The 14,085-nt window shown below is 43.0% G+C and overlaps 1 protein-coding gene across 4 annotated transcripts; it reads left to right on the forward strand.

Annotated features, from left to right (window-relative positions):
* Positions 1-6,154: 6,154 nt before the first annotated feature.
* On the forward strand, positions 6,155-13,418 carry LOC111853533 (CMRF35-like molecule 1). Of its 4 annotated transcripts, XM_072715034.1 has the most exons (7): positions 6,199-6,252; positions 6,370-6,438; positions 6,925-7,254; positions 8,474-8,576; positions 8,723-8,826; positions 12,275-12,312; positions 12,493-13,418. In XM_072715034.1, exons 2-7 carry the CDS (start codon positions 6,390-6,392, stop codon positions 12,697-12,699), a joined length of 831 nt encoding a protein of 276 aa, XP_072571135.1. In that variant the 5' UTR covers positions 6,199-6,252; positions 6,370-6,389; the 3' UTR covers positions 12,700-13,418. The 4 variants fall into 4 exon arrangements, with proteins under 4 accessions (XP_072571133.1, XP_072571132.1, XP_072571135.1 ...); XM_072715032.1 differs by lacking the exons at positions 12,275-12,312; positions 12,493-13,418 and adding an exon at positions 9,232-11,207 and having other exon boundaries at positions 6,155-6,306; positions 6,343-6,438; XM_072715031.1 differs by lacking the exons at positions 12,275-12,312; positions 12,493-13,418 and adding an exon at positions 9,232-11,207 and having other exon boundaries at positions 6,187-6,252.
* Positions 13,419-14,085: the final 667 nt, after the last annotated feature.

A 14,085-nucleotide genomic window follows, 5' to 3' on the forward strand; every position in this document is an offset into this window, starting at 1 on the left:
CTGTTCATTAACTTTGGACATTTTACTAAGCGTTGTGATTATACAAAATTGGTCCATTTGCATTTATTCATCAAGATATTATTATTAAGACATCCTGTGCTTACAACTGAGGGGTCCCAATAATTCTGACAAAGACTGTATGGGTTCCATGTATTTCGGGAACACAAAAATATATTTTTAGCTACTTAAGATGACGGATATCCGTGCGCATAATTCTGCACGCGTGTGAGACTCCGCGTATAAAAAGCGCAGAGGCAGTATGAGATCAGTCATACGACGTCGATCGACGGCCACGAATGTAAGTACGCAAAATACTTACAGAGCATGACGTTTTACGACAACCTTCTTAAACATCCCATACCGATTTCATTTGTTCTTCATTTAAAGTGAAAGGCATTGACTGCAATTTTAACGTAGGCTACTTTAATTATTCAGCCAAAAGTATACCTTTGCATGTATGTTATATTATTCTATATATGAGATTGTAGGTGATATGTTTTTACAGTCTAAATACTTTTTATAAAAAAATATTCTTTTTGTATTCTTATAAAAAGTACTATTTCATGAAGACATCAATTAATTAAGCTTAAATAGGCCTAAATTAATTAAACAACTTAAATAATTGCGCGTCTATTGCTAGGAAATCATTTCACTTGTTTAATTTCTACATTGACAATAAGTTCGATAATAGTAGACCCTGTGATGTATGATTCTTTTATCACTAATCAACATTTTACGTTTTGTCTTAAATGTTTTTGTAGTTTTTTGTAAAAAGAAAAATAAAACCAGTTTCCTTAAAGTTAGGCCAACTGTTTATGTTGTAGAATAGAAAGGATCCTGTTGGAGAACCGCGTGCTGCCTGTATAACTTCTGCATATTATACGTAGTTCGTTCTTAGATTAATGCTTGTTCTGTCGACTAGAAGAATTTTATTAAAATTAAGATAATTGTTTTTTGAAGTTGCCGTTTTATATAATGGAAATGGACAAATATCCTGTTAACACTATATGTGCCTCTAAGCGAAGATTTAAACGTTTGGGTTTCAGCAATAATACAACTATTCTTGTTTGGGCAAAAAATAAGTAGCCTAACACTGATTATTATTTTTTCCTTTCGGATATTTTTCATTGAACTGGTCACAAGTAGGCTATTCTTGAGATACTCCATTTTTTATGGGAATTTCATTGTTAATTTCAAAGAATATTGCTGATTAAAATAAGCAAAGGCTAATTACCATGATTTTATCTTAAAACAACTGCATCAGGTTTCTGAGCAATAAAAGATGTAATTTGTATAGTACTAAAATGACAAATAATAATGAAAAACTGGACTCGTCTCACGAAAATACCTATTATTTGAACAATATAGAACTACTGACCAGCAAAGAAGTGATTCTTCACTAGAATCTCACAAACCGCTGCGCATATATTTCAACTGCAATTTTTTTGCGGATTAGTGAGTTTCATGAAAAACAATGTTCATGCGCATGTTCGAGTGACAGTATCTTTTTTTTTTGCTTTCGGTCCCGTTGCAGACGATGTTTGGCTCCCACAAATCTCTGCAGTCTGTGGCTGCCGTGCTCATATTCATGCTTGCAAGCGTCATTTGCCAGGATAACGAGAGGTGGGTTATCTCTGTGTCCTCCAGCGACGTGCAGCTAGTATCCAAAATTGCATTAGCTCACACAAATTTCACAATTTTTCTACTAAGTAACCTGCGTCATACATGAGAATGGAGCGGTAGTGTGGTGCAAACACAGCAATTAAATTCTAAATTAATAACGTTTTGGGCATTTTTTTCTACTTGCAGACGGCTTTATTTTGCAAGACAGCAAATTATCTTTGAAAATGTGCTTAAGTTTTTAACTTATGAAATCGAGCCGGCATATTGCACTGTACAAGTAACACAATACTAAATCACCCGCTTAGAGCACATAGTAATGTAACAAAGCAAATCAAACCATAACAGGAATAACCGTTAAACTGTTAAAGTGGCTTCATTATTGTATGTTATGAAAGACTGACACTTGGAAAAAGTCCTAGGGTGACCATAGGATGCCAATGCACAACTCAGGTGATGTACAATGGAAGCCTCGTCCCTTACTGCCCCCTACAGGCGGGCAGTGACGGAGCACCAGCTGATGCATGACCGCGGCCGGGCCATTCAGAGCCTACGGAGGTTGATCTGGCTAACTAGCACCATGGAGGGACTCCACACAGCGCACAGCCGCATCCCGCCAGACGCTGTTCCCCCAGACTGCCAGAGGGAGTACCCAGAGCAGCCGCTGGCCCAGCTGGGGAGGGCAAACAGTACCCCAAAGACACTATGGGACGTCTTCCCTGGTCCTCCTCTCACTGGCCTTCCGCGCTGACGACAAGCAGCCTCCAGCAGCATCTCAGCAAGGTCTCCTTCTGAAGAGCATAAACTCATCCTGGTAAACGCTGACCTCACCTCCTTTTCTGTGTTTCTGTGTCACCAGCTAGTGTGTATCCGGGCTGCTCCTCGCGGCTACCAAAAGCACTCATTCAGGGAAGTCTGAGTACAAACATGAAAAGCCTTTAACATGGGAAACCTTTACCATGGGAAACCTTTACCATGAAAACCCTTTACCATGGGAAACCTTTACCATGGGAAACCTTTAACATGGGAAACCTTTAACATGGGAAACCTTTACCATGACAAGCCTTTAACATGGGAAACCTTTAACATGGGAAACCTTTACCATGGGAAACCTTTACCATGACAAGCCTTTACCATGGGAAACCTTTACCATGGGAAACCTTTACCATGAAAAGCCTTTAACATGGGAAACCTTTACCATGGGAAACCTTTACCATGACAAGCCTTTACCATGGGAAACCTTTACCATGGGAAACCTTTACCATGAAAAGCCTTTACCATGGGAAACCTTTAACATGGGAAACATTTACCATGGGAAACCTTTAACATGGGAAACCTTTATCCTGTTTTCTCCTTACATTCAAGTGACATTATTATTATTATTATTATTATTATCATTGCTGTTGTTAATGTACTAAGCATCATTCCTCTACTTTAGTTACTTTATAAAAGGTAAAAAAGTGTTCAAATGTATGTAAATATTTTCTCTTTAATGTGACTCAGTCTTGTGGTAAATAAACATAAACTGTAATATTTACGAATTTCAGTGACTTTCTTTAATTTGTACGTGGACTTCTATATTTGTGAGCTTTTCCATAAATAGAACATTTCCATGACTTCCATGACTAAACTTTGAAATAGCAAACATTGAGTTTTACAACAACTGCTATTAAAAAGTATATGTTTTGCTTTCAAGGGGGGTTAAAACCCGGGGAAATCTTTTGTCCACATTTCCCATGACACTTGAATAGTCTATCATATGAGTGTTAGTGTGCAGTGTGTTAGTGTGCAGTGTGTTAGTGTGCAGTGTGTTAGTGTGCAGTGTGTTAGTGTGCAGTCTCAGAGGACTTGAACTATGGAGTCTCCTCTTACCAGCTGCATATAATCTTGGTATCACAGCTGTTCAGCACAGGACTGGAAAGCAGTGTTCATTTTGACAGCATATTTGAAGTCATATTTTAGTATATATTATTTTAGTTTCTGACAGGATAAATGACAGGATATTTAGTCAGCAAAATCTGTGAAAAAGGTTTAGTCATAGTCTAATATTTCATTTTCACATTTCCTTGAAAATTTCACTTCATTTTCTGTGTACACACACAAGCTGGTCTACCTCTATCCTCTCCACAGATTCCTGAAGGAAACATATGTACAGTTGCTATGACATGGCAGTAGGGTTAGAACATGTGGTCTTTACGGACTCAGATTTAACTGTTGTTGTGGTTCTGAAACATTGTTAATATGAAACATGGCATTAATTATGAAATGGCTTTATATTGTAGCGCAGAGCATGTCCCGACCACTGAATGAAATAAATATGTTTGAAAAGTTTGCTTAATGTGTTTCTAGTGGCATAGGGCTAGTCCGCGCCTCTCTGCCTATCGAGTGTGAGCTATTTGCATATTCCCCATGTGTGCTACTCCCCCTTCGTCTAACGATTATTGTTAGTGCCCCCTTTCATGTAAAACTGTACCTTTTGTACAAATTTCACATCTCCTGTATTTATGTGCTTGCAAGTGTTTTTGGCTGCGACTTTGTGTCCGAATTCTCCCCACCACCATGTTAATGTGTGGTTAAAATTTGTGAGCCCCTGCCCCCCAGTGTAACCCCTGGTTTGCAGGATATTAGTGAAATTTTGTCTTGTTTAAATGGTTCTGCTGTGTCTGTTTCAGCATATGCAATAAAAAGCTCTTGCTAAACCCAAGTCTGTCATTATGCTATCAACATGTCTGATAGATATGCAGCAATAGGGTTACACCTGGGCTTACAGATGGAGGAGCTGAGTTGGGAGATATTGGAGTTGTTGGAAACCCAGGGCGACCCAATGGCACTAACGGCCCCACAGTGATGGGAGTAGCATAATTCTGGGGCGCAACTGACCGCAGTTAAGACCTACCTCAAGTTGCTGTAATACAATGAAAATGGGTCCCTAGAATCCTACCTTATCCAGGTCTGGCTGGCAATGCAGGTAAAAGCCTGGTCTTCCAGAGAGATGGTGGACCACCTGACAACGGTGCTGGAAGAGGAGGCACTGCAGACCTTCCTGAGCCCTTCTATCTGTGAACATGGTGACTGCGGGGCCTTAATCACGCTGGAGTGGCAAGATGAGGGGCAGCTTGTGGATCGGCAGAATGCCGGTGAAAGTCTGGAGGCATTCACAGCTGGAGGACTGCAGATGGCGGCCTACACTCACTCGCGAAGGGCGGCGCAGGACAAGCTGGCCCTCACATTCCGGCGGGCACTTTCCCCAGAGCCAGCACATATGAAGCTGAACCAGCCACATTCATGGTGGCTGTGGAGTAGGCAGAGGAGGCCGAGGAAGTCTTGGGCATAGTCCCCTGTGCACCCCGGAGCAGAGCCTGCTCCGTGAAGAGAGCCGAGGAAGAGGAGATGAGGGAGAACGTGTACGCTGAGAGGAGGAGAAATGTCCATGCGGCAGGGGAGGAGATCAGCCCCCAGCTCCCAAGGGAAGGGCCCCCACCAGTAACAGAACCACAACTCTGTCTGGGATCACAGAAAACAGCAGCACCACAGTGGGCCGTCTCTCGAAATGGCACAGACTGTCCAGGACTTGTGTCGTTGCAGCAGTCAGGATCGATGGTGAGCTCAAGGGCCTGGTGAGCTTGTCTCAGGACTAATTCACTGCCAGAAATAAAGACTGACAGCCCACTTTCCTGGTGCAGCACAGCATCAACGTGCGAGATGCCCTGTCCATGGAGTAGGACCAGCTCACCGTGGTGATGGCCACCACCCACACAACTCCAGAAAGAGGCCCACCGAGACATTGATCGCCAGCAGCTCATCACAGAACTGCGTACTGACCCTCTGCTGTCCAGGGTGAGGGAGTGGCTGAACAGTGGGTGACTGGACTGGGAGGTGAACTCATCCTCCAGCCTGGAGACCAAACCTTATCACTCAAAGCTGTGTAGAATACTTTTACACGCACATGACTTGTATGTGGACATTTATGAACGGAGAAGAAAAATTAAACAATAGCAGAGAGAAGAATGCAATTGAGTCTAGAATTTGGTGATCGGTGTTGACACACCACAACAACGAAATGTGTCCCCTGCATTTAACCCATATGTGACATTGTGACATAACAAGGGGCAGCCAATTCAGCACCCAGGGACCAGTACCTTGCTCAGGGTACCTCAGTGTTGCCTTGCTGGTCAGGGATTCAAACCCACGATCTTTTAACATGCAGTTAAAAGAGTCCGCTTCCCTACCCATTTACTTTCACAGATCAAGCCGTCTGTTGGGCAGTGAAGAGCTTAGCTTTGTGGCATATTTAATGAAATAGAATAAAAATGTACTGTTACTATAATATACCACTTTGCATACATGTACAATTTACAAATCAGAAATTTTGCCCTAAAACGGTAGAATCAAAAGTACAAATAAAATTCAGCCTCCTCTCCAAATCGTGCTTGTTTCTGAATGGTTGTGCAACGTTCACTAAGAAAATCTGCTCATTCCTTGAACTCCAGTACCTGCTGTATTCAGGGAGTCGATCTCTCTCACTGTCAGTTTAATTATTTGTGAGTGGAAACAAGAAGTAAAACTGGCACAAGAAGCAGGAAGAGGCAAAAGCTAAACCACATCCTGACACAGAGGATAAGATATGGTGAGGTCCACGAGGTCCACGAGGTCCACGAGATCCACGAGGTCCACGAGGTCCACGAGGTCCACGAGGTCCACGAGGTCCACGAGATCCACGAGATCCACGAGGTCCACGAGGTCCACGAGGTCCACGAGATCCACAACTGATGCATTTTAAAACAATGAAGCTGTTTCTGATCCTTGTTCTTCTGAAAGGTAATACTTGTTTTTAATATGCTTTACTCAGCCTGAATTAATTTCTTCATCACTATACAATTTTTATTAAGTCAACAATTTAAAAAAGTCCTATGAATTAAGTAATGTATGTTTCAATGTTGTGTTGTTTCTCTCTCCACTGTTGGGCTGTTATGTATTGAGTGCTATGGACAATGTAAATCCTTGCTTACAGAAGATAGATTTACCCGCAGTCACCAAGATGAAACATGTTAGTTTCAAACATTCAAGAACTACAATTTTCAGCCTGATTGAGGAAGTAGTCCTCCATAAGAAACCATAGATACCAGTTTGTTACAGTTACTTATATGGTTTTTTGGCACTTTGCTCTTCTCTAATCTCGTAATGAAGCTGATTCCCTTGTGTAATTTCAGTGGGAGTCCAGTGTTCAGTCCCCCGTAAATCACTGTAAGTGTGGTAAAGTGGGGAGTATCTAGTGTTTGGTCTCTGACCATTTTGTCTCTCCAGGTGCCCACTGTCAGGCTATATGGGGCCCGAAGGAAATTACAGTGATGGAGCATGAAGATCTGACAGTGGAGTGTAGATATAAGAGAGGATATGAAAACGATGAAAAATACTGGTGTATAGGAAGGACATTCAGGTCTTGTTCCATTTTGGCAAGAACAACTTCTTTAGAAATATCCAGAAGTGGACTGTTTCTCAGTGAGAATAAGACTCACAGAGTAATAAAGATAATTATGAAGGACATCCAGGAGAGAGATGAAGGGACATACTGGTGTGGGATATCAAGTTTTTGGAGGGATGAACATTCTCCTGTTGTTGTTAAAGTCAAGAAAGGTAAGGGACACATTATTTATATTTGTGATCATTGTTATGTGTGATGTTTTACTTAAAAATTTGTACAGTGCAGCTGTGAATTACAGGCCAATTGTTTTGGCACATTTCTCAAATGATAACTAACGTTTGCAAAACATCTAGTGTAATCCCTACACCATGATGCAGAGCAGAACATCATTTCTCACTGCTTTGCACAAACTGCAAATGAATTAGTACAAACAGTCTTGTATGGTTTTCAACATTTGGCACAATTTTCACATTTTTTAGACTTGTTGGTCAAAAAAGGATTATGTAGTTTGCCATTGTAACAATTTTACACCAAAAACTATTAATGTAAGTAATCACTGAGTATGCCACCACATACAAAACAGTTCACCAAGCTTTCAAAACTATTTAAAACTATATTCCAAAAATTGCAGTGATGCAGAATTATATTTTTGGTTCCCACAGTACATGATTTTGCTACCATTTTGTTTTCGTGTTATATAGTGTGATTTTTTTTGTTTTTCATTGATCTGAAGACAGTACCTGCTCATACGAGTGCTTTCTCTTGCTAGTGAAGTTTACATACTGTAATGTAGAGCTTTGTCATGTTGAAACTGGTGTCTTTGACATCAATAAGAATCAGTCTGCTATAGAAAAATAATCAGTCAGTGATAATGAGAAAGTGGGAACCGACTTTTATTCAGAATTTTGGAGCTCAGCAGTAATACTAATACTTATAAATTTTGACAATATAACTAAACATTTTGACTCTCAAACTGTAGTTAAACTGTACTTCTCATTTTGGTGGCACTGACTAATTCATCAATAAAATTATTTGCTTTTGATACAAGTGAATTGTTTTGGGTGAGATATGGCCTTTTGCTGCTAAACCATAGTGTTGTGCTATATGCATGAACTCTTTTGAGAGATGCTCTTACAGTCCTGAGAATGTTAAGGTATGTTTCCTGAAATTTGCCAAAGCAATCGAGAAAAACTAAGTAATGACAATGACAAGTATAATAGCTTGGAGGGTCTGAAATAACTGACTTGAAGTATAGCAAAATGTGAACTTAGTAGAATTCAAAGAAAATTTAGTGCTTATTTGTTTGTACAGTACAAGAATGCTGTAATCTCCTGCAGTCCAAAAACATACCTTTTAGCTACTCATTGTGTCTAAATTGCCTATAATGTATCATTGCAAGTGTGTATATCTCATTATTTTAATTTTTTGTAGCTCTGCTCATAACTCCAACAAAAGCAAAAGAAATAGTATCTTCAACAGCAAAACCAGAAACAACAATCAGGACGACGAAAGCACCAGTCATAGAGACTCTCAAGTACTATTGTACTTCCCACAGTACTTAACCTGCTTAAATACAAGTGTCTCCTCTTGCTTCTCATTGTATATTAAGCGCATGTAGCAGTACTGTACTGACGTGACCTTGGGACGGTAGATCACAATGAGATCACTGTGTTTCCGCAGTGGAATAGGCTGGTCTCCCACCCACACTGCTGCTGCCATCTCTGTGGGACTTCTGCTGCTGCTCCTCTGCCTGTTCATAGCTACTTACATCTGGAGGCTGAAACGTGAGTGGGGGGGGGGGGGTCTGGCTTACTGGCTTGCCCATGTTAATGTGCCACCTGAAGTCCCACCTTCAGAATTATTCCTGCATCATCACTTGCTGTTGAAAATTGTGCTCAAGAAATCAATTAAAATGTTATTGTGATGGTACATTGTTTTCAAAAATTAAACATATCACTTAAGAAAAAAATGCTTTTAAAATAATTTGACAGTTGCTATAATTCATGAAATATGAAGCTTTGCTAATCCAAATTGCAAGAGGAAGGTGACATGAAATGGTGAAATGTCTTGGATTTCAAAATGCTTGTTCCGTTATTACAGCACAGTCGACGTAGTCTGCGGCTTTGCACTTTTGTGTTCCACTTTTCAAGTGATCTAGTCCATAGTCTTTAATCCTGGTTTTCTACCAGGTCTCACTCCCGCCATCCACCGCCAGGCTTGGTACCGGTCCCCCACACTCCCATCATCCACCGCCAGGCTTGGTACCGGTCCCCTACACTCCCGCCATCCACCGCCAGGCTTGGTACCGGTCCCCCACACTCCCGTCATCCACCGCCAGGCTTGGTACCGGTCCCCCACACTCCCGCCATCCACCGCCAGGCTTGGTACCGGTCCCCCACAGTCCCATCATCCACCGCCAGGCTTGGTACCGGTCCCCCAAACTCCCACCATCCATCGCCAGGCTTGGTACCGGTCCCCCACACTCCCGTCATCCACCGCCAGGCTTGGTACCGGTCCCCCACACTCCCGCCATCCACCGCCAGGCTTGGTACCGGTCCCCCACAGTCCCATCATCCACCGCCAGGCTTGGTACCGGTCCCCCACACTCCCGTCATCCACCGCCAGGCTTGGTACCGGTCCCCCACACTCCCGCCATCCACCGCCAGGCTTGGTACCGGTCCCCCACAGTCCCATCATCCACCGCCAGGCTTGGTACCGGTCCCCCAAACTCCCACCATCCACCGCCAGGCTTGGTACCGGTCCCCCACAGTCCCGCCATCCACCGCCAGGCTTGGTACCGGTCCCCCAAACTCCCACCATCCACCGCCAGGCTTGGTACCGGTCCCCCACAGTCCCATCATCCACCGCCAGGCTTGGTACCAGTCCCCCAAACTCCCGTCATCCACCGCCAGGCTTGGTACCGGTCCCCCACACTCCCGTCATCCACCGCCAGGCTTGGTACCGGTCCCCCAAACTCCCGTCATCCACCGCCAGGCTTGGTACCGGTCCCCCACACTCCCGCCATCCACCTCCAGGCTTGGTACCGGTCCCCCACACTCCCGCCATCCACCGCCAGGCTTGGTACCGGTCCCCCACACTCCCGCCATCCACCGCCAGGCTTGGTACCGGTCCCCTACAGCCTTTGAAGCTCTTCATACTCACTTGCTGATTGTCTGCTGTGCTGTCCTCCTGTGTTTTAACATGTGTGGTTGTTGACTTTGATCTCCAATGTGCCCATTTCTGATTCTGGTTGCCAGGATACTGATGTTCTGGATTTTGACCTTGTCATTATGTCTGATATATTTATAATGTATACTAAACACAAAATACTGTGCACAAGCCTTCGACAACCAAAGAAGACGTTTAAAGCTATTTCTGTGGGTATTACATGTGTATTTGTTCAGAATAACATCATTTTAACACTATACATGCCCCCCCCCCCACCAGAAATTAAAACAGAATTTAAATTAATTTGATATGGCCCAGAACCATATACTTAATAACTATATCAGAATCAGAATCAGCTATTATTCGTCAAGTGCACTGGGGCACACAAGGAATTTGTTTCCGGCAGCTTGAGACTCTCATGCACAGACAATAAGCGACACTATACAAACAATAAATTACACTATACAAGAAATACAAATGTGAAAAATTATAAATATTATAAATATATACACACGTGGGTAACAGTGTGCAATTAAGGTGCGAGGTAGAGTGCAACAGGGGGGAGATTTACAGAAAGCAGATGACAGCTTAGCTGTTTATGAGGGTGATGGCCTGAGGGAAGAAGCTGATCCTGTGTCTGGTGGTGTTTGTGTACTGGTGGTTCTGTAGCGCCTGCCAGAGGGGAGGAGCTGGAAGAGATTGTGTCCAGGGTGTGACGGATCTGAAATGATTTTATCTGCTCGTTTCCTAGTCCTTGAGCAGTACAAGTCCTGGATGGAGGGCAGGGGGGCACTGATGATTTTTCCTGCTGTCCGTACAGCCCGCTGCAGTCTGTTCCTGTCCTGCTTAGTGGCTGCTCCATACCAGACTGTGATGGAGGAGCAGAGGACAGACTCAGTGACTGCAGTGTAGAATTGGATCAGCAGCTCCTGTGGAAGACTGTACTTCCTCAGTTGTCTCAGGAAGTACATCCTCTGCTGGGCCTTTTTGAGGATGGAGGAGATGTTGGTCTCCCACTTCAGGTCCTGGGAAATGGTGGTACCCAGGAACTTGAAGAACTCCACAGTAGACACCGGGCTGTCTGATATGGTGAGGGGGAGCAGTGTTGACGGATGTCTCCTGAAGTCCACTGTCATCTCCACAGTCTTGAGCGTGTTAAGCTCCAGGTTGTGCTGACTGCACCAGAGTACCAGCCGCTCAACTTCCTGCCGGTATGCAGACTCATCACCGTCCTGAATGAGTCCAGTGATGGTGGTGTCGTCTGCAAACTTCAGGAGTTTTACAGCTGAGTTCCTGGAGGTGCAGTCATTGGTGTAGAGGGAGAAGAGCAGTGGGGAGAGGACACACCCTTGAGGGGCACCAATACTGAGGGACCGTGTTTCAGAATTGATCTCCCCCAGCCTTACTTGCTGCTTCCTGTCTGTCAAGAAGCTGGTGATCCACTGACAGGTAGCTGGTGACACGTTGAGCTGGGAGAGTTTGGAGGAGAGGAGATTAGGCACAATGGTGTTGAAAGCCAAACTAAAGTCCACAAACAGAATCCAGTCATAAGTTCCTGGCCGGTTGAGATGTTGCAGGATATAATGCAGCCCCATATTCACTGCATCATCCACCGACCTGTTTGCCCGGTAGGCAAACTGCAGGGGGTCCAGCTGGTGTCCTGTAATGTCCTTCAGATGGGCTAAAACCAGGCGTCCAAAGGATTTCATGACCACAGTCGTCAAGGCGACAGGTCTGTAGTCATTCAGTCCTGTGATGGTGGGTTTCTTGGGGACCGGGACAATGGTGGAGCGTTTGAAGCAGGAGGGAACTTCACACAGCTCCAGGGATCTATTGAAGATGTGGGTGAAGATGGGAGCCAGCTGATCAGCACAGGTTTCGAGGCAGGAGGGGGATACATCGTCTGGTCCCGGTGCCTTCTTGGTTTCCTATTTCTGGAACAGCCGGCTTACAGTTCTAGGGGGGAGGGTAGCAGATGGATGGATGATTTCAATGTAAAATAAAAAAAGAAAAGAAAAATAAATCAGTCTTAAATCATTCTTTGATTTCTATTTCTCTTTTCAGACAGAAGAAGGACCCAGACCCAAAGTAACACTGTCCAGGTTCAGTAGTCGCCATGTTTTATACACCAATACCTAATGAGGGCATTTCTGTTTGTATCAGACTCATGTTATTCACTTTTTTCCAAAGCTCCAGATCAGAAGTATGAATATCAGCTTCTCTGGCAGCAAGTGTCTGATTTAAGGTAAGCCTGGGTGTGAAAGTGTTCCCTCTTTTGGCAGATCTCTGAAGAACAAGTGGAGATAAGCTATGCGGAAATAAGAAGACTCACTAAGAAGAGCAGGCGTCTGTATGATGAGCCCATCTATGCCAATATGAGCGCCAATGGAGCCCAAGAGCAGCCACCAGCAGGGGGCGACGTTGAGTACAGAGCCCAAGAGCAGCCACCAGCAGGGGGCGACGTTGAGTACGCCGCCATACGCTGCTGAACACTGGGATCTGTAAGCTGAGGACACAGAAGAGAGTGGAAAAGCTGCCATGAAAAATGAATGTTCATAACTAATCTTTTGTGAAGCTTGAATTTTGATAAGCTATGGTTTCAGTGTCCAGATTACAGGAAAAGTCTTAAATAGCTTTATATTTAATATTGTCAAATGTACATATATGTCTTTTAAAACATATTTAAACATTCGTTTCTCTGAATAATTCATATTTCAGAAAATAAAAGTAAAACATTTACTGTGGTTATGGTTCTTTCAGCATCCCTGTAATTTTCATTTTTTACCAGATTTTACAAATAATTTTACCAAACAAAATATCAAAGACACTTCTACACTCCTACAGCCATTTTTCATTCTCCTTCTCTGATTAAGAAGAAAACAACATTAATATGAAAATATGAAGCACAAAAAGCTGACTTAGTTTTATAAATACAATCCTTCTAAAAAGCCTTCACAGAAAATTGTCCCTTTTCAGAGACAAACTTCGTCAAAAAGCTTTCATTTCACCAAGGTGTCTCTTGTATATTTCATGTATTGTTCACGTGTTTGAGATTCTAGGGATTAATTCAAAATGGTGTACACGCATCTAATCCAAATAAAAATGATGTACAAAAAGGAAACCTTAATTATTACACATATCCGTGACATTCTGATTTGTCGAGTGAAAATCTTGATGGCATCATTGGGGAGGGATGTCAGGCTGCGGCACGTGCAAAATAAACTCTCGTAACATTATTACGTATGAAACTGCCAATCAGATGTATTTATTTATTAACTGAAGGTACTGGAATGCCATTCTAGATTGTTCTGGCCAACATTAAACCCTGAACAGATTCATATCTGGAAGTGATTAAATTTTGAGACCAATAACACTAAAACTGGAGCAGTGCGGCATAGTGAGAGCAAAGTGAAGGACGGTATCAGACACCTGATTCTGTCAGCATGTTACCTGAAAAAGTATTTGACGGACCTTTTCCAAACTAAGAGGCGGCATTGTGATGGTGATGATCTGAAACTTTTCAAACAGATCTTACCAAAATTATGGCAGCACTGCATAGTGATAAAAAAGAGGGCAGTTTTGATACTTTATCATTAGCATGATTACTGAAGAAGTACTTGAAGGATCCTTTTCAAACTTTGCACAGGCATTCTATCGGAATATAAAATGTAGCCCCACTGTCAGAGATGTAAGACATCACCATGAAGAGCTTCCCGACATTGAAGTGAAACTTGTATTTTCAGCCTAATTATGAAAGATGTAAATATGTAGAAACCATTTTTTTCTTTTTTGCTCTAATCTCATGAAACTGTGTGATTTCACTATGTATGCAGTCCCCAATACATCTCTGTTGTTGTGGTAAAGTGGACAGAAGC

This window comes from Paramormyrops kingsleyae, chromosome 8, assembly GCF_048594095.1.
Source record: "Paramormyrops kingsleyae isolate MSU_618 chromosome 8, PKINGS_0.4, whole genome shotgun sequence".
In the NCBI taxonomy this organism is placed as follows: domain Eukaryota; kingdom Metazoa; phylum Chordata; class Actinopteri; order Osteoglossiformes; family Mormyridae; genus Paramormyrops; species Paramormyrops kingsleyae.